Source organism: Bombus vancouverensis, chromosome 1 (assembly GCF_051014615.1).
Source record: "Bombus vancouverensis nearcticus chromosome 1, iyBomVanc1_principal, whole genome shotgun sequence".
Classification (NCBI taxonomy): domain Eukaryota; kingdom Metazoa; phylum Arthropoda; class Insecta; order Hymenoptera; family Apidae; genus Bombus; species Bombus vancouverensis.
The window spans coordinates 9293456-9316358 of NC_134911.1; the positions used below are offsets into that span (position 1 = coordinate 9293456).

General features: G+C 36.3%; 7 protein-coding genes across 16 annotated transcripts; 5 read left to right on the forward strand and 2 right to left on the reverse strand.

The window, feature by feature from the left end:
- Positions 1–350: 350 nt before the first annotated feature.
- Positions 351–1747, reverse strand: mRpS35 (mitochondrial ribosomal protein S35). Its single transcript, XM_033327486.2, has 3 exons — positions 1486–1747; positions 739–1364; positions 351–655 (listed from the first exon to the last, which is right to left on the reverse strand). Exons 1-3 carry the CDS (start codon positions 1586–1588, stop codon positions 383–385), a joined length of 1002 nt encoding a protein of 333 aa, XP_033183377.1. The 5' UTR covers positions 1589–1747; the 3' UTR covers positions 351–382.
- A 381-nt stretch (positions 1748–2128) lies between these two features.
- On the forward strand, positions 2129–4261 carry parvin (beta-parvin). Its single transcript, XM_033327482.2, has 5 exons — positions 2129–2482; positions 2694–2957; positions 3040–3434; positions 3505–3748; positions 3831–4261. The coding sequence occupies exons 1-5, from the start codon at positions 2365–2367 to the stop codon at positions 3905–3907; spliced, it is 1098 nt and encodes a 365-aa protein (XP_033183373.1). The 5' UTR covers positions 2129–2364; the 3' UTR covers positions 3908–4261.
- A 106-nt stretch (positions 4262–4367) lies between these two features.
- LOC117153433 (odorant receptor Or2) lies at positions 4368–6800 on the forward strand. Of its 2 annotated transcripts, none has more exons than XM_033327481.2 (5): positions 4368–4953; positions 5185–5817; positions 5996–6103; positions 6229–6381; positions 6439–6800. In XM_033327481.2, exons 1-5 carry the CDS (start codon positions 4705–4707, stop codon positions 6496–6498), a joined length of 1203 nt encoding a protein of 400 aa, XP_033183372.1. In that variant the 5' UTR covers positions 4368–4704; the 3' UTR covers positions 6499–6800. The 2 variants fall into 2 exon arrangements, with proteins under 2 accessions (XP_033183372.1, XP_076473753.1); XM_076617638.1 differs by lacking the exon at positions 4368–4953 and having other exon boundaries at positions 5349–5471; positions 5546–5817; positions 6439–6782.
- Positions 6801–6942: 142 nt separating this feature from the next.
- On the reverse strand, positions 6943–22871 carry LOC117153436 (leucine-rich repeat-containing protein 59). Of its 3 annotated transcripts, none has more exons than XM_076617615.1 (6): positions 22567–22871; positions 22333–22392; positions 22133–22255; positions 21588–21801; positions 21305–21508; positions 6943–7123 (listed from the first exon to the last, which is right to left on the reverse strand). In XM_076617615.1, the coding sequence occupies exons 1-6, from the start codon at positions 22654–22656 to the stop codon at positions 7011–7013; spliced, it is 804 nt and encodes a 267-aa protein (XP_076473730.1). In that variant the 5' UTR covers positions 22657–22871; the 3' UTR covers positions 6943–7010. The 3 variants fall into 3 exon arrangements, with proteins under 3 accessions (XP_076473730.1, XP_076473725.1, XP_033183378.1); XM_076617610.1 differs by lacking the exon at positions 6943–7123 and adding an exon at positions 20734–21226 and having other exon boundaries at positions 22567–22854; XM_033327487.2 differs by lacking the exon at positions 6943–7123 and adding an exon at positions 20734–21226 and having other exon boundaries at positions 21305–21505; positions 22567–22845.
- LOC117153422 (uncharacterized) lies at positions 7178–13992 on the forward strand. Of its 2 annotated transcripts, none has more exons than XM_076617459.1 (14): positions 7178–7507; positions 7815–8129; positions 8665–9002; positions 9108–9280; positions 9432–9534; positions 9654–9946; positions 10009–10256; positions 11120–11543; positions 11620–11712; positions 11806–12186; positions 12261–12380; positions 12637–12738; positions 12821–12951; positions 13072–13992. In XM_076617459.1, exons 2-14 carry the CDS (start codon positions 7855–7857, stop codon positions 13301–13303), a joined length of 2913 nt encoding a protein of 970 aa, XP_076473574.1. In that variant the 5' UTR covers positions 7178–7507; positions 7815–7854; the 3' UTR covers positions 13304–13992. The 2 variants fall into 2 exon arrangements, with proteins under 2 accessions (XP_076473574.1, XP_033183339.2); XM_033327448.2 differs by having other exon boundaries at positions 7225–7507; positions 11806–12078.
- On the forward strand, positions 15309–16404 carry LOC117153509 (uncharacterized). The gene is made up of 3 exons (XM_076617624.1): positions 15309–15563; positions 15620–15868; positions 15936–16404. The coding sequence occupies exons 1-3, from the start codon at positions 15369–15371 to the stop codon at positions 16251–16253; spliced, it is 762 nt and encodes a 253-aa protein (XP_076473739.1). The 5' UTR covers positions 15309–15368; the 3' UTR covers positions 16254–16404.
- LOC117153424 (uncharacterized) lies at positions 16466–21712 on the forward strand. Of its 6 annotated transcripts, XM_076617472.1 has the most exons (8): positions 16469–16953; positions 17034–17190; positions 17552–17722; positions 17884–18393; positions 18477–18649; positions 18746–19408; positions 19566–19982; positions 20065–21712. In XM_076617472.1, the coding sequence occupies exons 3-8, from the start codon at positions 17686–17688 to the stop codon at positions 20620–20622; spliced, it is 2358 nt and encodes a 785-aa protein (XP_076473587.1). In that variant the 5' UTR covers positions 16469–16953; positions 17034–17190; positions 17552–17685; the 3' UTR covers positions 20623–21712. The 6 variants fall into 6 exon arrangements, with proteins under 6 accessions (XP_076473606.1, XP_076473587.1, XP_076473590.1 ...); XM_076617491.1 differs by having other exon boundaries at positions 16466–17190; positions 19596–19982; XM_076617475.1 differs by having other exon boundaries at positions 16469–17190; positions 17555–17722.
- Positions 22872–22903: the final 32 nt, after the last annotated feature.

Genomic DNA, 22903 nt, shown 5'->3' on the forward strand with positions numbered 1-22903 from the left:
TTAATTTAAATGAAATAAACGTAATTGAACTTAAATTTTAGGTTTTTATTTGTAAATATCCTAAATTTATTTTTTCTTTTTTGTATTGCATAATGCAACCTGTATTCCAAATATATGGTATAGCACTTAACGATATGTCTTTATATACCATAGTCAGTGTCCGGCGGTAAACAATTTTGTCGAAATAAAAAATTATTGTACAACTACTTCCATAATCCTTTAATTTTTTATATAATAAAGTATAAAAACTTACCTTTTCAATTACATTATATCACATTATCACAGTTTTGTTTTTTTTACACATGAACGTTCTATAACAGTTAATACAGTTAAACTAGGAATGACAAACATTACAAACTCAATATTTTTATTTACTTATTCTTTACTTATTTTTAAAATCATAAGATTTTAGGTTTAACACATTTTTAACAGCTTGTCTGTATTTATTGATTGAAAATTGATCTTCTCCTTTATTTATTAAATCAGAAACTGCAATTTTATATTCTGTTACATGTGGGATGTATTCATAGTTGGAATCAGTTGGCATGTTTGGCCAACTATACATGGACGTTAAAGATTTTCTGCTTTTACTTTTATCCCAGTCATAATATTCCATATCTACTTCAGATTTTTCTGTTTCCCATGGTTCAAAACGCTAAAAACAATTCTTGTTTGATTTGCTTTGCTTGTATGCTATATTTATCAGTAAATTGATATAATTAATGGGAAATGACTTACCCAAGATACATGAAACAATGCAGTTAGTAGGTACTTTACATAATCTAAATTCTGTTTTCTAGATGGACATCTGTCTGCAGTTATTGTTATCATATCTGTGTTAGGATTATACCTATCACCCAGTAACCTAAGTATTTTATCTTTAGCATGAGTATTTAAATGCAAAGAGGATAGTCTTACTCTCAAATTAACTATTCTAGCAAGAGGTTCTCTTATTGTAGGAGAAGAATAGCAATAATCAGATGTAATTATTTCAACAGGAAAGTATTTTACACATGCTTCATTTGTTTCCAATTCTTCTGGCCATCTCGTACAAAATTTTTTTAATGCTTCGCAATGTTTTTTAATAACAGGTGGAGTAAGGTGTAAGAAGTTTGGAATTTTCATTAACTCTGCATTTCCATATTTATTAGGATGTATACCTTTTGTATTTTTATATCCTTGTTGTAAAGGAAATGGTACGATATCAGGATGAAATGTTCGTGCAGCAGGCCAAATTGTCTGCCAATCTTGATTAGCTGACATTTCACTTCTTTTTTTAATTACTAAATCCACAATTACGTTTCTTTGTAACTTTTTGTTTGTAACTTTCTTTTCACTTGGCAGTAATTGCAATACCCGAAATTCTATGAAAGAAAGTATATATAAATTAAAAATGCGCACGAGCACTACATAATAAAAATATGTTTATGCTTTTGTAAAAAATTATATTTAATAGGAAGTTTGGTTAGAAGAACGTTATAATACCTATATCATCATCGATGCTCGCAGAAGATGATAACGAAAGTTTCATGATTTTTAATGGCGTTATAATATTTTGGGTTTCGTAACGTCTTATTAGCGATAACATTTTAACAATTATTTCTTGATAATTTGTTAATAACCTTAAATTATGTTTTACGGTTTACACAGCGCAGAGACCTATCTAAGAAAATAGTTCCTAAACGGCTCAATTCTGTATATACATATATGCGCATGTGCATATTGTTTTTAACTGTATAACGAATGTTGTTATAATATAATACATAATTAGATAGAAATTTAATTTTATTTATTTTTTATTTAACTTCAAATACAAAATCCGTTTAAGTAAATGTAAACGACATTTTTGTGTGAATGATAATCTACTCTGTAACAAATAATCTTTCTTTATTTACATATAATCTTTACATATATCTTTTTTTATATGATCTGAAGTTCTGAAGAATATCCGAGGAAGTATGACATATTTTAAATGAATTAAAACATTTCTAAAGAAAACCGCGATTGAAATGTATGTATATGCTATAGTAGATGTTACTATATGATTTCTATGAATTAAGATGTCAGCATGTTTTTCGAAATAGTTTTACTTTTAAGGATATGTGTAAAATAATTAAAGATTACAAAAGTTGATAATTATGAATCTATGCAATCTAAGCAACGATAAAGACGTAAATGTACTTAAAACTGATACTTGCAAAGTTCGTTTCAACATAGATGCTCAAAAAAGATCTGAAGTACACATGCATATAATATAATGTATGCATATACAATCGATGTTTGTAAATGTGGTTAAAGGTTGGTATTTCGAGAGATGACATCCTTCATTCTTCGGATTATTTTTGATGAACGTTGGTGTTGAATATGTCGTCTCCACGTCCAAAATCTCCACGACCTCCTATTTCTACGAGGAAGGATGAAAAAGAAGAAAGTTTCTGGGATAAGATTGGGACCTTGGGTCGAAAAAAGCGTATCAAAGAAGGTATCATACTGCGTTTACATTACGTTGTGACAAGTTAACTTTGTTTATGCTTCTTTTACGAGAATTTACGGGATATATTTCCTTATATGGTACGAGTAGCTTCAAACTTTAAAAAATGATATTGTTGGTAATGTCGATGTTCGATTTGTATTTTGTAAATGTTTTTTGTTAAAGTTACTGTTTATGTTTATTTTGAATTTAATTGATATAGTGCAAGAGGTACAGGAGGAAGGGAAATATGCAATTGATTCACCAGGATTTGCAGCCAATCCAGAGATGCCACCAGAAGAATATGCATTAGATGAAAACGAGGAACGTTCAATGATAGAGCCTAGGTCTTTGGAAGATTCTAAACTCAAAGAATTAATATTTGTCCTGATTGAATGGATTAACGATGAATTAGCCGACCAGCGGATTATTGTTAAAGATATTGCAGAAGATTTGTATGATGGACAGGTACTACAGAAACTATTGGGTATGTTATATAATAGCAGAATTGAATAGAATTCTTGTAATACATGGAGTCTAAGTAGGCATATTTTTTTTATTAATTTTAGAAAAGTTGACGGGAAAGAAGTTAGATGTACCTGAAGTGACTCAATCAGAAGAAGGTCAGAAACAGAAATTAGCAGTTGTGTTGTCAGCTGCTAATCAAGTATTAGGACGCCATCCTCCTTACAAGTGGAACGTAGAATCTGTTCATTCGAAAAACATTGTTGCCATTTTACATTTATTGGTTGGTTTGGCAAGGCAATTCCGAGCGCCTGTTAGATTGCCAGAAAGAGTAGCTGCTCAGGTTGTCGTTGTGCGTAAGAAGGATGGCCAGCTAATACACAGAACGGTTAGAGAAGAAATTACATCGACGTACGATGATTTGGGAATGCGTTGCGAACGGGACGCTTTTGATAGTCTTTTTGATCATCCGGCTGATAAATTAGCTGTAGTTAAAAAGGTATGTTGTTCATTTGTGTTATAAAAAATTATATGCTCTCTACAATGCAATACATAGTTATATTTTCTAGTCATTGATTTCTTTCGTCAATAAACACTTGAGTAAAGTTCATTTGGAGGTGACAGATTTAGATACGCAATTTCATGATGGTGTTTTTTTAACTCTTCTACTTGGACTTCTCGAAGGTTTTTTCGTACCTTTAGGTAGTTTTCATTTGACACCTAAAACACATGATCATAAGGTACATAATGTTTCATTTGCATTTGATATTATGCAAGATATTGGTCTACCAAAACCCAAGGCTCGCCCAGAAGGTTGGTATTGTTGTTAACTGCAATACTTATGAAATATCGGAACTAAATGAATGTGACTGGTGACATTATATTTTGTTTGCAGATATTGTAAATTTGGATCTAAAATCAACTCTACGAGTATTGTACAATTTATTCACAAAATATAAAAGCATGAATTAAGTTAATAAATAATTTAAAGGAGGATAAATATAATAAGATTTGAACAAATTAATGAGAGTTAATTAGTGTTGCTAATGTTACTAACGTTACTAACCAAAGAATATGGTTTTCATAATTGGTACGCGAGCAATGTACTTTTGCATATGATAATGGACAACGGACAAAAAAAGTGAGGAATAATAGATGTAGTAGAAGCGAAATAGAAAGGATGTTGTCATGTCTTTAAAATCTAATATTTCTTCAAAATTATAATCCTTATGTTATTATTCAAATTTATTCAAGTTAAATATAGTTGTACGAATTTTATACATTCTTATGAAGATTCTAAGAAATATAAAAATTTTACTTTTTAAATCTATCTGATATTTTTTATCCCTGATTATCCCTGATAAATTGTTTTCATCGGCGTCTAGTACAAATTTTAAATTCTTTTTCTTTCCTTTTTATTATTATTAATGCTCGTACAAGGAAATGATTCTTAGAAATTTTACAAGTTTCAACGCACATTTTCAAAATTGCTTTCGTAACGTTTAATTTAGCTATGCTTTACGCGACAGAGGATGTGAAAGAACAAGCGCATAAACTGTTGGATAAAATATTTAGCATTGCTGATCAATTTCAAGCAATTTACCAACTTCAGAAGATAAATTATACATTGTTATCAAGCGGTCGATTGATATATAATGGCAAAGCAGAACAGCGTAATATGTATCGATCGATCGTTATTCAGATGTAACTTTTCTTGGGAATGATGCTTATGCATTGATTCAGGTAGAATTGCCGTCGCAATTTCAACGATGTCGAAAGAACTAAAAATATATAGAAAGTATGCTAGTTTCGTAAAACGTTTTCTCCTCCTTAGTGGGATGTGTCCGATTACGAAGAAGCGGGATGTATTTTATCGGTGCATATCAATTTGGTCGATATTTTCCTCTTTCATTTCACTCTGCGTCGTAGGAAATTTTTGCTCACAGAATGTTCAGAATATCGCTTTGCTTACCGCTTCGTTTTCCCTCTTCTGTGCCATATTGAATACAACTATGAAGGTTTGTAAGTTTATCTACATATATTTTAAAAGAATCCATTTCATTCATATAACCGAATTGTCACTTCTAACATTTAAATGTGTCATACGTATCCTGCCTTCAAATTCAACGAATCCGAGTTGTAGGCAAACAAAGATATTCAAGATACGTGATTCAATTTATGTAATTGAAACATGAACGATCGAAATTTTTTATCGACATTTTACAACAAGATACTTTTTGCTTTTTTAGGCTTGCTGCTTTTTCATCTATCAAAATAAACTGCAACAAGCAAATGATATACTCAGTTCTATGTTGGAACAAGCACTAAGCGAAACAGATATAGGATCAATAGCTTTTTCCTGGGTTCGAACGTTTTATCGATTGATTTATCTACAGTTTACGTTAATGGCAATCAACAGCATTATACACGCATTTAAACCGTTGATTACGAGAATACTTTACAACGCGAACAATACAACAAATCTACAATATCCTTTACCCTTTCCTGCAAGTTATCCTTGGACGATTGATTCAATGTTAGTCTGGCAATTGCATTATCTCTTTGATTTGAATATTATTTGGAATATAATCTCTGTATCTACCGGTGTAGATGGATTTTTCAGCTTTTGCTTATTTCGTATATCGGTAATGTTACGTTTGTTGGGTTTTGAGTTCGAGATGAGATTTTCAACTGACGAGAAGAATAAGGCGAATAAAGAGTATGAGGAGAATCGTAAACGGATCTTTCAAGAATGCGTCAACAAGCACGCTCTGTTACTGAAATGTCGAGACATTGTTCAAGAAGCTTACGGACCCGTCATACTATTAACGACAATAACGAGCGCAACGAGTCTATGTACTTTAATATTTCAGGTTTTGCAGGTGAGAGTCCCGATAAAGATAATCGAGAAAATACTTTGCACAACATCTGTTTACTATTTACATATTTAAGCTCAGTTAAATTTGAGATTCTATCGATTTTCATTTGGCCTTCTTTCTATGCATGCGTAAATATCTATAATAACTAAAACGATTACTTAACGGGTTGGTTGTTTGACAGGTTAAAGGACAAATTATGGATAAAATCATAATGTGTACTGTTTTCATTTTTATGAAATTATTACAAACGTTCCTGTACGCCTGGCCTGCAGACGTAATTCTTATTGAGGTTCGTAGATGTACTTGCTTGTTGTCGTCTCGAGTTATCGTCATCTCAAATTGTTTCTTAAACTAGCGAACGTCGATTATACGTAGACTTGCAATCAGCCTCCTTAATTTTCGTTTCCTTCGTAGAGCGATCGTTTTCGTCACAAGGTTTATTTTAGCGATTGGTACAAACACAAGGATACTAGTTTCGCAAAAGGCTTTACGCTGATATTAGCACAGAGATCGATAGTTTTGAAAGCGTGTGACTTGATGCAAGTTTCATTGGATCTTTTTGTTAAGGTAATCTATCTTTCGATTTAATCATTTTCAATACACCTGTCTCGTGTATATTTCCAGGTTTTGAATACCGCAGTATCCTACTATTTCTTGTTAGAAACCATTGATAAGGATAAATAATATAAATGAAATTGGTACTGATATAGTATCACGATAGTAAGAGTACCTAATAATGATGATTACGATGATAATAATAGGGGAAAAAGACATCGAAAAGAAAAAGCATAATAGCTTTGTAAAATACAGTTTTCGACGATCTTTAAACTGCAAAACGATTTGTACAAATTGTGTATTTGCCTAATCATAAGTAGAGCAACAGTAAGCTACCAAGTCAACGCTGTTTTTTCTCTTCTTTCTTGGTAGATGGTAAATAAAAGCAAGATAATGCGTATTACAAATATATTTCAAGTTTGTAGTCTATTCTTTGAAAGTTTACAATCAAACCTAATCCATTTTTCATATTCTAAATGGATTAAGATAATAAGTAAAAATATTTTCTTCCGTTCATTTCGTTGCTTGCTTTCTTTCTTTCTTTCTTTCTTTCTTTCTTGCTATCTTCCTTTCCTCCTTCTCCGTTTTTTCTTCCTCTCTTTTCGTAATGATTAGCAAATTTCACCTTTATGATTATCGTTCTAGAAATCTGCAAGGATAGGTTCAAGTTCGTACCAACAAGTACGTACCGTTTTGACATTTATTGGTCTGTTTGTGACATGTTGTGCGACGCTCCAGTTATCCATTCGGTTATCTACAAACACATATGTACATACACGTATATAGTATATATCTAAGTATACATGGATATTTGATAGAGAATGTACGGAATAAATGGGGTGATGCACGGAAGAGACACGAAACAGGCTGAGAAGAATTGCCGAGGAGGTCGACTTATCGTGATCGGCTCATTGCGAATTGCGATTTTCGTTTATACTCATGTAAACTGATAGACGCGATATCGAGAAAGATATTACCGAATCACGCGACGTTGCGGCGCGGGACGTTCTTGTACTTTCTTTGTTCTCCTCTTTAAGGCCTGTGGTATTCGACCGCGTGCCCGCCATACCATATCTCTCGTTCTACACTTAACCTGCGTTTTCTGCTCTTTTTCGCCTTATATTTTTTCCATCTTCCGGTAAGTTAATTGACGTTATTATTATTATCTTTATTTCTATTTTTCAATCTCTCAATTGTGTTATATTACTTTATGTATGTTTTATTCTCTTTTATTATTCTCATTATTATTCCTTCTCCCTCTTTGCTAACTATTTCTACATCTTTTTCCTCTAAACTCTTGGTCCTTTTTTTAATTCGTCACACATTACATATTTACCTTTTACTTCTAAGTATTACAGTTTGAGACTGCCAAGACTTAAGAAAGCAGGGATATTTCGCATAAAAAAGTAAATTAATTTTCATCGTTTACATTTTCTCGTTAAAAGGAAAAGATCATTTCTAACGAAGACGAGAGACTCGTACAGTATGAATAATAAAGAGGACGATGAAGATGCGAAATTAGACGGTTGTTTAAAGCTAAACATCTGTTCTCGCAAAAGGAACATGTTCGAGGAATACTCTAAGATCTTTCGTATCTTATTGGCAAGTTGGAAAGAAAATTACGGTCAACTTCGCAACGATGAATTTAACGAAAACTTAGAAGACCTGATTTTACCGAGCAACGAAGACTGGCGTTACCGAGTCTATTATCGACTGGTTGAACTGCAAAGAGAATGCGACGTCGATTTTGTAAAAAGAAGGTAATGAAGCTATCTTTACGGCCGTAAACGATGAGTTTACGAATGAGTTTTCACTTGAAAAGGATCGTCAAAAACGCGTGCACATCGATCAGTTACTCCTACTCGAAGAGGTTGCTTCTACTTATAAATAGTTGTTAATTATTTTATGGCCTTAGATACGTAACCTGCGCTTTGCAAATTCAAATAACGATACGAATGTCGCTTTTCTTTTCCAACCTGAATTCGTTCAATATCGATCGATCTGTTTCTATATTTTGTCGATTTAATTTTGGACTGTGCGCATCCGACTTGATTTTCCTTTTTAACCATTAATCTTGACACGCTCATGTTCGTTCCGTATGGCTGAAACTGTAGAGAGATTCGAATTAATCGGACCATGTCGATAGTACGTTTTGATCTTTGTACAAAAGTACAAACAAACGAAAACTACAAATAATGGAGAAGTAAGTAAGACGCGTTTCGCGAAACCCTGTCGTGAACCTAATTCAATGACAATAAGGGAATGGTGTATACATAAGTAGTAATGAAACCGAAGGGTCGAAGAAACCGGATTGGGGACGGAAGTGGAAACGAAGTTGGAAGCGGAAAGGAATCGAAAGAAGAACGATTGGGAATGGGAGCCAAAGAAGCATGGACACAGTTTGACGATGGTTAAGCCTAGAAAATATGGAAGCGAAGAATCGAAGGGAGGATCGTTGATGAGCGTCGATAGGATCAGCGGTTCGATGATAGAATCATGCGTTCAACCAGGTTGGCGCGTTAACGATATTCTGTTAGCCGCGAAAGTTCTTCGGAAAGTGCAGCCTTCTCCTATGTACTCGGACGAGGCCGAGATGCGTCGTGTGTTTGGACTTGTCTACGACGTTCTCAGATGTAAGTCGAGGAACGAGTCCACGCGTTCTCATCCGATTACGAATTTCACGTTCGAATTTTTCTCTCGTCGCATTCCATAATTTTCTGTTCTTTCGTATAATTTAGACAAAAAGATATTCGTTCGTGCCTTGGAGGATATAGGATTTTGGCAGCACAATAACGCGATCAAGGATCGAGAAAAGATCGTTTGGTTGTTGCTGTACGATTTACAAGGAAGAAAATTTGCGAAGCCACAGTTCGAGACCGCCAATTTCGAAGAACGCGAGAAGATCTTTGAGGTAGGATTTCTTTTTTCTCCTTTTGCTTCGTTTCATTCTCCCGCGCTTTTTCACCTTTTACTCTACTTGTCTCTCTGTTACCGATCTCCACCCCTGCATATGTACGCGTGTATTGAAAATGTATTCGACACGTTGAAATTGTACGTATCAGGCTGCTGGCTTAGCGGATGTCGAGAACGCTCTTCTGAATGTGAAGACTCGCCTCGCGGCAAGTATTTCCAGGCTACGGATCCGCGGCTCTGCCCTCAACCTCGGTGAATATTTTTCCTCCGACGTGATAGAACTTTGGTAGAGACTGACAATGAGTATCTAGCTAAAGAAAACAGCGTCTATGTATGTATTTATTATTACTGTTATATTCCAAATCTGAAAGATGAATTGTTGCCGAGCCGATTGCGCGTCATCGAAGGCGTCGCTTGGGGTGTACAAGCTAGGATCGCTTCCGGATGGATAAACAGCATGAAAATCGTCAACAAGATAGAATTCCTGGAGGAAATGTCGAAACTGAAATTGACGTATTGCGAAAGAAAAGGGGCGAAGGTAGAACTTGAAGAGAATGAGTATGCGTTCGATCCTATTTGTCCGAAGATGGTTCATTTACACGAAAGCATGCGGGAAATGCTGGCTGTTTCCAGTATCGTTCGTGATCACCGTTTCGTATTTCTGGTAGGTAGCCGAGAAACCAAGAAGATGCTTTAACTTTAACGATGGCTCGTTCGAATGAACAGGAAAGATCATTGTGTATTGGCGCGGCAGCGTTGGTACAGGCGATTCGCGTCGGTCGAGTCTACGGCCCGGTCATTTTAACGCATTCCCTCGCGCCTCGACACACTGGATATCTGGCTGGTCTTTTGGCCGATATCGAGCACGCTGGTAAACTCCTGGCCTTTGGAGCTGGCGATCGTCGTTGCGAGTACGAGACTTACCTGAAAAACCTCGGCATCACCTTGCAACGGTGTCGCGTCTTCTCCGAAAAGTATCTTTCCAATTTCTTTTTATTGAGTATGAGTTTTATTAAAAGTATCTTTTTATTCATTCGTAGACTCGATATTTTTGAGTTAACACGTTCGTCGCCCAGCGTGTTTCGGCTATGTTTCCTTCGGGGCCCAAATCCGACCGTGGCTACGTCCAGTGACCCGCTATGTCACTTCGAGCCCGAACCCATCGTCATAAGGCCAGATTGGAACATTAAAACTATTTCTTATTTTTATTACTTAAGTGTAGCTATGGTAAAAGTCTGGACTAGGGTATTGGGTCTTTTCCCAACATTCCAGATGGGAAATCCCGATGTTCTTTCATCTCCGACAAATATATTTAGTTCTGAAATGGAGAAAGCGATAAACTTTCCAGCTAGAGTATTCCGAAGGATCTCATGGCAGATATCTCAGATCTTTGATTTAGTCGAGAAGCATACTTGTGAGACGTACATCAGTGATTTTTTCATCCTTAAAATGTTCAGTAAACAGTGTGAAGATATATTTGAAAGTGAGGAGAGTAGTGATGACGAAGTAGTGAATTTTAGAAAAAAAATTATAAATAGAATTTCATCGAGTTCGAATATTGAGGAAGCCACGGTCGGATTTGGGCCCCGCAGGAAACATAGCCGAAACACGCTGGGCGACGAACGTGTTAACTCGAACAAGAAGAGCGTCACCATACGTTGGCAATGGGGCCCCCACGGAAGTATACCCGTCGCACGAATATATGCAACGTGGCGACGAACGCGCCTCGTTCAGTGCAGACATGACTCAAATACACGCGTTTCGTCGATGTATAAAACTTCGTATTGGATCTGTTAAACGAAACGTTTTAAGACACGAATGATTTATATTTCCTTAGGTACGCGTCTCATCTGACGACGAGCGAATCAGAGAGGGCCACCGTAGTGTTAGCGGTGCCATCGTGTACCTACACAGGGGTCAGAGATATCGTCGATCTTGCAGTGGCACGAGGTGGAGACGTGGATCTTCTCGAATCGTTAACGGATGGCCATACTAACAGCCTTCACGACGACATTGACGACAACTACGAACGACAGGATAACAATTGCGAGGACGAAAAGAATTATAACGATCATGAACAGTGGCGTACTTTCTTGACCGATCAAATGTCCACTTTGAAATATACTTTGACCAGGCCGAATGTACAATTCGTCGTATACGAAGTGCACACGATTTTACCTTCAGAGACAACGGAGATGGTTCGGCAGGTGGTAGACTGCGTTAATCGGATGGCCATGGAGAAGTACATTCGCGAACATCCGGTAAGATATCCATAAACTCATTGCTTTTACCTTGCTAGTTCGTATCGGTTATAACGTGCTTCGTTATTTATCGCAGAGGAAAGCGCCGAAGGAATCATCGAAATTGGTCAAGATGGATGAGGAATTGCGAAAAGACGATCATACCTCGACACTGTCCGCGAACATTACCGTAAGGTTTACCTTGATGTAATATAGCAGTACGATAGGTTCTATCCGCGCTTCCTTTCATAAGCTCGTTGAAAGATTTTTCTTAAAATATAAGATCCCAGACAGCGATCTCTTCGAAGTGAGCAGCATAGACGATATTTACGGAGAGAACGTTAGTGATATGTTAAATCCAGGATGCTTTCTCGTGGTAATAAAACGAAAAGAAATGGTGCAATTCGACTCGCTGTTTATGATCAAAGTAGCAGAATCGAAGGGTTTGTTCGGCGATCCGAAAGCGCAACAGCGATCGAAGCAGGAGTCCGTCATCGATCAGTCGATTCGGCAATCCTTGCAAACAGGCGCACAAAAACGAGCAAAGCGTGTCAAGGTTGGTTTCGCCTTTTTAAATATTTTTAACTCGACTACTCTATCTTACTATATCTTCCTTTTCATTTCGAGAATCTCCATCGCAACAAATATACGTATACAATCAACTGTGCGTATGAACTTCTTAACATTTGAATTGGAAGAATACTTCACGCGCTCTTGGTTTCTCTTCTCTACTTGTAGGTAGAGATCGAGCGTATAATGGCACATACATACTCCTCGTTATCGAAAAGCGTACAAGAAAATCAGATTTGTCCACGGCACAAACGATGCGCCAGTTGGGAGGAAGCGACTGGATTGCAGGTAGAGGAAGCATGCTCCATTCACGATGATGGATAGAAACAGAAACGTTTACGTTCGCGTTTTAACCACGCACGAGTTTGCAGTGGTAATCGCGTATTGGTAGAAAGCGAAATTTCAATTTTTCAATATGCTTAATTTATTTAAATGTACAGCCACTCATCTTCCGTTGACTCTTTTTGCTTAATACGCAATTTCACATCCTGATTTTATCGTTAGCCGATACTTTAACCGATATTGTACGTCCATATATCTACAGGTATACGAAAATGCAAAGTTGGACGTTAAAACGTGGCGAAAGCAAAAGAATAGTGCGAATCCTTCGAACACACCTCTATACGCAACTTCGTCACGAAAAAAGGTAGCTAACTATTATAAGTATTAATATAAGTACTTGTAATTTTACATTACAATACATATGATCGCTATTTTGAAACATCCAGGAATTAGAAGCGATACGCTCGATCTTTTCACCGCGATCCGAATTCAAAGCGTCCACGTTGCATACAGAGCCGAAGCAAAAGAGATCTTCGTCCACATTGACTAACTCGCTCAACATCGAATCTCTGCCCCGGTAATTCTCATCTCGTTAATTCGATTTCTTCTTCTTTAGATCGATTTCTTTTTCTTTTCGTGAATCACCTAAATGTCTTTGTCATTCTCATTAAATTGTTTTATACTTATCGACATATAGCGAGGAATGGAGCCATGCTACTTCGTCGATTTTGAGGTCACCGATTGTTGCTAGAGCGGCGCGTCTTATTCGTCTGGAGGATTCCATCGATAGCGAGAATTACGAGGAAGCGAAGAAGCAGACGCGATCAAAGACAGGCCACCGATACTGGGCATCGAGGAAGACGTCTCGTCTATTACATCCTGTCGGATCACCATCCAATGTGTACAGCTCGCTCTTTGATATCGTTTAAGATAATTACCGGGACGCTTACACATGTTCGAGACGTTGTTCGCTCGAAGATATATCGTTCCTGACCTTTTTTCGAATTTCTAGCTATTTAAAATCAAGATTGTACGAAAATATCCAACACGAAATGTTCAAAGCACACCGGTTGCGGTCAAACATACAAAATAAATCAATTATTCGTAGTATTGAAAGTTTAATAAAGTCGCAGTAATGGTTCCGCATATTATACATATTATATTTATCGGTGACGATAATCTCTTTAGATATTCTGAATATGACAAATCAAATGGAAAATTTCGCAGTATGGAAATAAAAGAAGTTAGAAGAATAGCGTGTGGCGTGCTGTTATACGAATAACGAGAAAGGAGAGAAAGTTGACAGCAAACAGAGTTTCGTTTTCATTGAGAGCCTGTTAGCGTATAATTTATACGTACAATTATATGTAATGTTGGTTGCTATGAGATCCATGGTATTTATGGAATCTATGGGAATGGAATTGAAGGATGTAAATGTGGATATATGAACTATGCATTTGTACGTTTGGATGCGAGTTAAGGAAATTGCCACCAGTGAATCGTCTTCTAGCGTCGAATACGGCTGAAAAGGTGTTGCAAATGTGATTTCGAAAGTAACCTGTTTGGAAAAATGAAACTGAAACAGAAGAACTACCAATAAAAGAAAAAGTTACAATTACGTTTCGCATTTGTTTCCAATCTTCTTCGATCCGTAGAACGATATTTACGATGATACGAAAATTGCAATTTTGATTAATGTTTGAGAAAATTACGAAATCATCGCTTGAAACTTTCATCGATGTTTAACACAGGAAACATCGGACGGCAATCTTAATGCAAATCGATGAACGACAAAAATAATGAATCTCGAATTAAACCTTCGGCATATGAAACAACGAGACGTTATAACTAAATGGTAGCTAAATAGAAGAAGAATGTATCTCTTGAGATTATTGAGAAGTCGTCTGAATCTTCGATATCTCTTTTTTTCTCAACGAAGAAACGTAACTAAAAATGTGGTGTCGGAAACGGTAAAAAATCGCAATTTGCAGTTTCTATACTCTTGAATAACGCCAATAACGAGACAGCAATTAGGATGATTTGATGGAATTACTGGGGGCTCCTCGTTTTCCACTTCACCTAAGACAATAACATTCGTTTGATTTTATTCGTCAAATAATGCACATGCATACAAACGATTAAAAGAAAACTTACGAAATACATATCCATATATTACATAATATACATATATATAGTATAGTACATAATATAGTATAAAGGTGCCGTCAGGCTATCAATATATATTGTCAATATTTCAATGTTCTCAATTAGAAGACGAATCGATATGTATTGTCAATACAATATTGTCAATATTTCTTGACAGACCACGTCTTTGTTGAAAACATTGGAATATTGACAATATTACGGATTGTTCAAGGGAATCCAAAGTAATAGATGAAAGTAAAAGTAAAATCGCCTGGAATTCAGGTGAATTTCTGTGCCCTGATTGGGGTTTGGTTAGTTGGCAAATAGCAGCTCCGATTCGATCTGCAAAAATTGTATAAAAATGGCGGTAATACTTTCGAGTTGATCCTTTTGTTGTTGCGTCTTTTTTAATAATTATTCGTTTTTTTTTTTTAACCGATAAGAAAGATCTTCATTTAGACACCGGTTCAGACAACAATGGAACGAACACGTGCTTTTCTTGTGTTGCTTAGAAATATGAATTGTATCGTTTGGAGAGCGGACCCTCGGAGAAAATGACAATGAACGAGGAAGAAGCAACTTACGCGTTGAAAACGATGATCTACATCAGACGAATGGAAAACAAGGCGGCGGAATTATATAGATTGCGCTTGATCAACGGTTTCCTTCATTTATATTCTGGTCAGGTAGAATTTACGATTAGCCGAATTAACCGGACGTCGCGTCATCGCTAGAGCGACGATAACAGAAAAAAAAAGGAGAAGAGAGCGAAAGAGAGGAAAGAGAGGAACCATCTGTAAAAAAGAGAACTATGTATTTGCGCAGGAAGCAGTAGCCGTTGGTACAAAGATGTCGATAATGGAAAAGGACAGTTTGATCACAGCTTACCGATGTCATGGTTTCGCAGTGGTATTCGGTGTATCGGCACGAGAAATATTCGCGGAGCTGATGGGTCGTAGGACTGGAATTTCGAAAGGAAAAGGTGGATCTATGCACATGTACGGGAATCAATTTTTCGGAGGCGACGGGATCGTCGGCGGTCAGGTAGAGAAGTGTAACACTTGTCCTTCTTGATCGGCAAATTAGCTTCTACTTGATAGATACCGGTTGGCGCTGGGTTGGGATTCGCTCAAAAATACAATGGCACGGGTGGAGTTGCTTGGGCATTTTATGGGGATGGTGCTGCGTCTCAGGGTCAAATCTACGAAGCATATAACATGTCGAAATTATGGAATCTGCCGGTGGTATTTGTATGCGAAAATAATAAGTACGCGATGGGAACGGTAGTGCAGAGGCATTCGGCTAACACCAACTTCTACACGCGAGGAGATCTAATTCCAGGGGTGAAGGTAAGGAAGAGTGGAGAACAAAGAAGAGCAACGCGTTCGTTTCTTTCGCGTGTTTTTCTTATTTCAGGTAGATGGCATGAGAGTGATGGATGTTCGCGAAGCTGTGAAATTTGCTAGAGACTACGCTCTTAGGAACGGTCCGATTCTTCTTGAGATGGTCACCTATCGATACTTTGGTCACAGCATGAGCGATCCTGGCACCTCTTATCGTACCAGAGACGAAGTGAAGAAAATACAAGCTGAACGAGATCCTATCGAGTTATTGACCAAACTGCTCGTGGAGAATGGTGTGAAAACCGAAGCGGAAATTCTTGTAAGACCGCACGCGCGTGTCCGCCTCACCTTCCGTCCGTTACCCCTTCCTCTTCTTTTCACTCTCGCTTGATCCCAACCCACTCCCTGTGCATTAGGAAATTAGGAAAAGCACGTACAAAGCAGTGGACAAGGAAATGGAACAAGCTAAAGCCGACCCGTACCCGGAGATGTCAGAAATCGCAACGGATCTTTACGTGAAACCATTGGAAAAAACGCGCGGCAAAGCACCTTGGGAAACTCATTAAAAATGGAATCAAATTTTTCCTCTATACCCTTTTTTGTACTGGTTCTAGATTTATCAGTAAAATAAAGTAATATCGAATCGAAGCATTTTACGTCACGAAATTGGTCGAAATTCATAGAGAAAAAAAAGAACACGTCGTAGAGTATGCTATGCGAGTGGCTATGTTTGTTTCTCACTGGTTTTCTTACTCCGCCAATTGGAATGATCAATTAAAACATATCGCGCTGCGTCAAGTCACGATCGAGAAAAGGAAAGCATGAAGCAAGGAGAATAAAACGTGACGGAGACAGAAGGTTATTACAGCAAAGGGAACGGTTGAAATAGAGTGAGTCAATCGTTCAGAGGAACATTGTATGTATATATGTATGACAGAACGAGAGTAAAAGAAAGAGAGGGAGGAAGGATTCCAGCGAGTAGCGTTAACGAACGACAGCGACAGTCAACGAGACAGTCTTTGCGGGAGCCGCCTTCGGTTGCTCCCACGTGCAGTTCAGCTCGTTGAATCTTAACGAGCTTACATCGAGAGGTAATTGTACATTTTCTGCGTCCAGAAGATACTCTTTAAAAAGATTTCGTTTGGGCAATAAAGTTGTCGATTGATAATAGCGATCGAGTCGAGCAGCACAAGTGAGAAAACTTAAGAGAATCTGCGTAATGTTTATCGCGAAAAATGAAGCAAAATCAGATAAATATCAACCGTTCCTCGATACGACGATTTGAAACGATTTAAGATACGGCAGTAGACACAGCAAAGAACTTACAGGTGAGATTGTTTGACCATCGATTCCGTCATACGATAACCACGACTCAGGATTTTCTTATCATTTGTATTTTATTCGAATGTTAGAACAAACGTAAATGTTTAAGAACGTCATTAAACGATGTTGGTTCGTTTGCTCGATCAATGACATTGGGATTAACGTCACTAATCCTTTAAAAGGGAGAAGGTACGGCAAATCATATCGAATCAGATCGAATCGATCAGAAGTCCTATGCTACAAAAGTGTCAAACTCGAAATCATAATTAATGAAAGCAAATTCCGTTGAACATGACACAAAATTATTATTCATTCTTCCTTTCTTATCGCTTATCTTATTTAACCACATTTCCTGATGAATTTCAGTAGGAGTGATGGTTCGATAACTATTACATATACTGGAAGGATCGACGCGAAATCGTTGCTAGGAAACATATTTTTTTATCCGAGAGATCAACGATCGAGAAAGAGAGGAAAATCGAATAAGGAACGAAATTACGATGGGGCTCAACGCGGAGCTTACTGCTATTCTTCGAGGTAAATGAAATGTTAACAGACGTCACATATATATTATGTATATATATATATATATATATATATATATATATATATATATATATATATTTATTACTGTAATCGTTTTAATCAACATCGACCGGATCGACATGAAACTACATACGTATATTTATTCACGATAGATGTAGTGCAATTTTTGGAATGTCTCCACGATGTAAAACTCCCATTGAAATTAGAGAACATTCGAGACAATCTATTGGTACGTTCGAAAGATACGCTAACGATGTTCGTAATAGAGAGAATCGGAAGACCGGCATCTCCAGAACCGTATTTAAATATGAACGCAACCGGATCGAAAGGTTTGATGGCAGCTACACTGAAAACGGAAACCGAGCTTCAAGAATACGTAGGAGCAGAGGAATACCATGAGATGCAAAAGCCACAGCAACAACAAGATTATTACGAGACCTTTCAGGGTGTCGAATCGACGAATAATACTATTGTACTCTCGACTCATGAAACGATCGATAATATTCAAAATAAAGGAGAAGAGGTTGAAAATACGCTGATGGACATTTACGCGAATTTCTCAGCAACGGAAACGAAAAGTAAATGTAAGATGTGTGGCCCTCTTTATAGGAAGGAAGGAAAGAAATTGTTCGTTTTCGAACAATATCGAGCTTGTTGGGTTGGTAAGTTGAATTCTCTCGATGATCGATATCGATGTGATCAAAACACTGCATATAACGGAGCAATTTCTATGCAAATGCGATAGGTTTGGTTGGATTGCATCTATTAATTTACGGAAACGATCGTGACAATCGACCGTGCACGATTTTGCCAATTCAGGGCTACATGGCACGAGCTGCTCCAAATGCGATTCCTCGAGACCAACGTCGAAGCGAATCTACTTTTGAGATTTTCCGTCCTGGTAATAGAACTTTCCAGGTACTCAAATATTTCTCATAAAATATACTATAGATATAGAAATGGAAATAAATGAAAAGGTTAATAAATTGAATGTAAAGTTCAACGTTATTTCAGTTTTCTGCAAAAACTCGGAAGGATATGGAACAATGGGTAACGAAAATTTGTGAATTAGGAGGCGAGAAGAATGATTATAAAGAGACAACAAAACAAATGGACACGAACATCGTCGCAAATGGTGCTACCAAGCAACCGAATGACCAAGAAGACTCGAGTTGCAGGCAAGAGCTTCCCGATAAATCTTCGACCGATCCAATCGTTGATCGATCCAATGAAGATACTAATGAAGGAAGAGGACTGGATGATTCTCACGAATCGGCCAATATTTCTATTCCTTCGCCTGCCACTGGCCCTTCCGAAGCTATTGTTTCTATTTCTTCTCGCCCACATTCCTCAACTCCTCCTCCGTTACCAGCTCGAATCTCCCGAAAATTACCGATACCGTCCCCTCAACATTCGTCTTACGAACTTCCTGACGAAGAGGAAGACGATATTTACCATAAGATCGAAGATTTTAGAGAGACGATACAATACGCAAACGTCAAAAACAAACATGAATCTGATGAAAAAGGGAAAAAAGGAAATTTCGAAATTGTTACGAAAAAATCAATTGACTCGCGAAACGAATTAACGTATGACGATACCATCGATAACATTGCAGCGTTGAAAGATAAAGTTGTAGATGAACAAAGTAAATTTCTATCGTACGATCACGGCGAGGTGATTATAGTATATTTTGCACACATTTATTTCTTTATACGTTTTTTTATTCTTGCCTGCTCTGTTACTCGTTCTTTCTTTTTTCTTACTCTATCATCTACATTTTTATATTATATTTATGTATGCATTTCACAATTACATCATCTTCCGTATATAGACTGTAATTCGCAACTCAAAATCGATCAAGGTTCGAACAACGGAGAAAGTGGAGGAATCGGCAAAGTCACCGCAAAAGAAATCGTTTTTGGACAGAGTGAGAAGTAAAAAGGAATCTCCGAGAAAAATTGAGAAAAAGACGAAGCATAAAACTGCGACCTCTCCATCGCAGCCGCCGGCGCCGCTCTCGCAACTTTCATTGTCATTGGCAAACAATCACGAATCATCGAGTTACTACGATGACGTATCTGAGTTGATAAATGTTGAGCAAGAAATTAACCGTTTCGAGGAAGAACAATCAGAGTATACTTGTCCACCTCCTCCCAGGCCGATCTATGTGAAACCACCGATAATCGAAAATGTAACCGATGCGGATGAATTTTATGATGACGTCGCGTATCGCGATAAATCACATCAAGTAAGAATTTTCTATCTCTTAATCTTTCCGTTTTATTTTTTTTCCTTTAGTGTCGCTTGCTTCGATAGCATTATTTTTAAAGACATGTTCAATGAATTTACAGCAAATTACAAAGAAATCAAATCTCTTTCACAATCTCGTTCGCACGGATGCTGATCGGCCTGCTTTCTGCGAGAACTTAGACGTCTCGCAGCAATCATTCGAAGATAACGAGCATTATAAAATGCCACGACCCGAATCGCATTATCCTAGATGTCTTCCTGTTGATCAACAAGTTGACGATTTGTATGACGACGTTGCTATACTCGCAGAATTCACGGCACGACAAAAGGAAGTTCTACATAACAGAGATAACGAAAACGCAACAAGATCTCAAATCAGTCCCGAAAAAAAGGCGTGGAATCGATTTGTTAGCGGGAAAAGATCAAAAACGGTTGATTCAACGGTTACCGAAACGAATAGCCGAGTTTTAAACGAGACAGAGGATTCATCGGATGACTTTGGCGAACAACACAATACTTCGAGAATGAATACCTTTCAAAAATTGATTAGTAGAATGGAAAACTCTCTTGGCAAAGCACCCTCTAGGACAACATCGTCGATATTATTAAATAAAACAAATCTCACAAAATATGTGTAGCATAAATAATAATTCGAAAAGAAACGTGTATTCGCAGTTCACGTATTCAAATATATGACCAAAGAAATAATACGTTAGTATATTTAAAAGTAAGTAGTATATTTCAATATATCTGTATTAATAAGAATCTTTTATTTTTTAAAATAAATAACATTCTTTAACTTGCATATGTAATCCTAATATGACGTACCGTAAATATTCGGATACACGATCGAATTTATAAGTTTCAACGATGATAGATTTCATTCGTTATTTATAAGTTGTACTTCAAAAAGTAATTATGCCCAATACATTTGATCGTATCGTTTTATCTTATAAAACGCTTATTTATTCGCTGGAATGTCCATCTCTGTTTTAAAATTTTTCTCATATGCATGGTATAAATTATCGCAAATATTAATCACTGCTTGTATAAAAGAGTCAAATACATCGGTACTATATTTCTGAAATGCTTTTAAATGTATACCTGTCTTAGATTCTATGTACTCTATAAACAATTCTGACTGTTTCGAATACAATGGAAGAATCACAATCATCAATGTGAGTGCTAAACCAAACAAAAAAAGCCATGAGATCATGGACATAAAAAATCGATGTGCATTTCCTAGAACATCAATCAAAATATTATAAAATACTATTTGCATTTCTAAATTGTTCGGTACAACACATCTTGATACGTTACCTTTAGTTTCATGTGTTTTATCAGCTTGGTTTCTATTGTGCGTGATTATCAGAGGTTCTATTTTGTCTTCATCTATTAGTGATACCTCGCTCGATTGATTAGATCCATTTTCATCTAAATTTTGCTTATTATTCTTATCCAATATCTTCTTCTTCTTTTTCCTCCCTCCTTTTTTTGTTGGAACAGTACCTGTTTCCATATCTGCTATAAATAAATGTGTTAATAGCGTCTAATATGTAGGAGCTATTTTAAGAGACTGGTATATTTTAATTTTGAACATTACCTGTAATGGCATTTAATCTCCGTAATTTTTCTTCTTCGATAGTAAGTTTCACACTTGACAAATAAGTGACAATGTTACGAGCACAAGCTTGGCATTCACTCAAATTACTACAAGGACCAGCAACACTAGCCACAGCAGGAGTTAAAGGATTTTCCTTTAAATCTAACCATCTTAAACTTTTTAATTCGCTTAAACTAAGTGGTAATCTGCTTATCTGTAAGATCATTCTACTATTATTTACATGCTTAACATTGTTGTAACACAGTTTAACACTGTTCCAGTCTTTCAGATAAAAACCATGTCCTAAAGGAATTTCTTTCCAATGTTTTGATAGCATTGCAATTAGTTTCTCCAGGGTCTAAAAACTGAAACTGAGTTTTAGAGAAAGAAATTTCTTTTGTCACTGCTTTTATTCAAAAGCTTCAAACAATATATATGGAACAGTCTCAAGTGTGACAATTCAGGCTGTGAAAGCCTCAAATCTCTTATTATTTACATGATCTAGATTTATTTAAAAAATTTATGATGTAATAGCTTTGATTTACTTGATTTGCATAAAGATCTAAATGTTTCAGTCGCTTCAGTTCTCCAAAATTTTCAGGGATTTCTGTCAACATGTTTCTACTAAGATCTAGTATGACTATTTGTTTAAGGTCAACAAAAGTACTCTGAAATAAATTATTAATAAAATTACTTTAAAAAGTAATATTACACTAAGTGAAAGTAACAAAATTAAAAAACTTACAGATAAAGAAGTTAAAAGATTATTTGATAAATCCAAATGTGTTGCTTTTTTAATAGTTGCCTGAGAAATATAAGACACACATTTTAATACTTTAGTTTAATGTATACAGTGATGTACGTTTTACAGCGTAAAACGATTTAAAGTTATCAAATAAAACATATAAATGAAATTTAATAATTTATCTGGCATTTGTTAGATTAGGTAAAATATGTATGTATAAGTTTTTGAACGTACAATTTCTCGAATAGGCACTTCTTTAAGGTCACATAAACTAAGATCTAGCTTTTCGTCTTTTAATCTACTTTTAACTTTCTTTAAATTCATTTTGGTACTGGAAAAAAATTAATTACACACAAACGTCTGGTATTTATGATTTTTTGTGGCGTCACCTTCTGGTAAAGGACATATTGTCTCAAAGTTGAGGAAATTTAATATCACATATTAAAACGGTAAAATATTTTTTGATCTGTCAACTGAATGATACAAAATTTCATACTATTAGTAATGAACAAATTTTTAATAAATATGTATGCACACACGTGGCTAATAAAGACCAATACAAAATGACCAC

Bases quoted from the DNA above. Each gene is read 5' to 3' on its own strand.
- LOC117153422 (XM_076617459.1), top strand. From the start codon at position 7,855: ATGAATAATAAAGAGGACGATGAAGATGCGAAATTAGACGGTTGTTTA. The intron at 9,535-9,653 runs GTGAATATTTTT...CAAATCTGAAAG, and splicing joins CGGCTCTGCCCTCAACCTCG to ATGAATTGTTGCCGAGCCGA. The intron at 12,952-13,071 runs GTAATTCTCATC...ATCGACATATAG, and splicing joins AACATCGAATCTCTGCCCCG to CGAGGAATGGAGCCATGCTA.
- LOC117153424 (XM_076617475.1), top strand. From the start codon at position 17,686: ATGGGGCTCAACGCGGAGCTTACTGCTATTCTTCGAG. The intron at 18,394-18,476 runs GTAAGTTGAATT...CAAATGCGATAG, and splicing joins ATATCGAGCTTGTTGGGTTG to GTTTGGTTGGATTGCATCTA. The intron at 19,983-20,064 runs GTAAGAATTTTC...TTATTTTTAAAG, and splicing joins ATCGCGATAAATCACATCAA to ACATGTTCAATGAATTTACA.
- mRpS35 (XM_033327486.2), bottom strand. From the start codon at position 1,588: ATGTTATCGCTAATAAGACGTTACGAAACCCAAAATATTATAACGCCA. The intron at 1,365-1,485 runs GTATTATAACGT...TTTCTTTCATAG, and splicing joins GAGCATCGATGATGATATAG to AATTTCGGGTATTGCAATTA. The intron at 656-738 runs GTAAGTCATTTC...AATTGTTTTTAG, and splicing joins CATTGTTTCATGTATCTTGG to CGTTTTGAACCATGGGAAAC.
- LOC117153509 (XM_076617624.1), top strand. From the start codon at position 15,369: ATGTCGATAATGGAAAAGGACAGTTTGATCACAGCTTACCGATGTCAT. The intron at 15,564-15,619 runs GTAGAGAAGTGT...TCTACTTGATAG, and splicing joins ACGGGATCGTCGGCGGTCAG to ATACCGGTTGGCGCTGGGTT. The intron at 15,869-15,935 runs GTAAGGAAGAGT...TTCTTATTTCAG, and splicing joins ATCTAATTCCAGGGGTGAAG to GTAGATGGCATGAGAGTGAT.
- parvin (XM_033327482.2), top strand. From the start codon at position 2,365: ATGTCGTCTCCACGTCCAAAATCTCCACGACCTCCTATTTCTACGAGG. The intron at 3,435-3,504 runs GTATGTTGTTCA...TATATTTTCTAG, and splicing joins AATTAGCTGTAGTTAAAAAG to TCATTGATTTCTTTCGTCAA. The intron at 3,749-3,830 runs GTTGGTATTGTT...TTTTGTTTGCAG, and splicing joins ACCCAAGGCTCGCCCAGAAG to ATATTGTAAATTTGGATCTA.
- LOC117153433 (XM_033327481.2), top strand. From the start codon at position 4,705: ATGTCGAAAGAACTAAAAATATATAGAAAGTATGCTAGTTTCGTAAAA. The intron at 4,954-5,184 runs GTTTGTAAGTTT...TTGCTTTTTTAG, and splicing joins TATTGAATACAACTATGAAG to GCTTGCTGCTTTTTCATCTA. The intron at 6,382-6,438 runs GTAATCTATCTT...GTATATTTCCAG, and splicing joins CATTGGATCTTTTTGTTAAG to GTTTTGAATACCGCAGTATC.
- LOC117153436 (XM_076617610.1), bottom strand. From the start codon at position 22,656: ATGAATTTAAAGAAAGTTAAAAGTAGATTAAAAGACGAAAAGCTAGAT. The intron at 22,393-22,566 runs GTACGTTCAAAA...TATATTTCTCAG, and splicing joins AAGTGCCTATTCGAGAAATT to GCAACTATTAAAAAAGCAAC. The intron at 21,509-21,587 runs GTAATGTTCAAA...ATTTATTTATAG, and splicing joins GAGATTAAATGCCATTACAG to CAGATATGGAAACAGGTACT.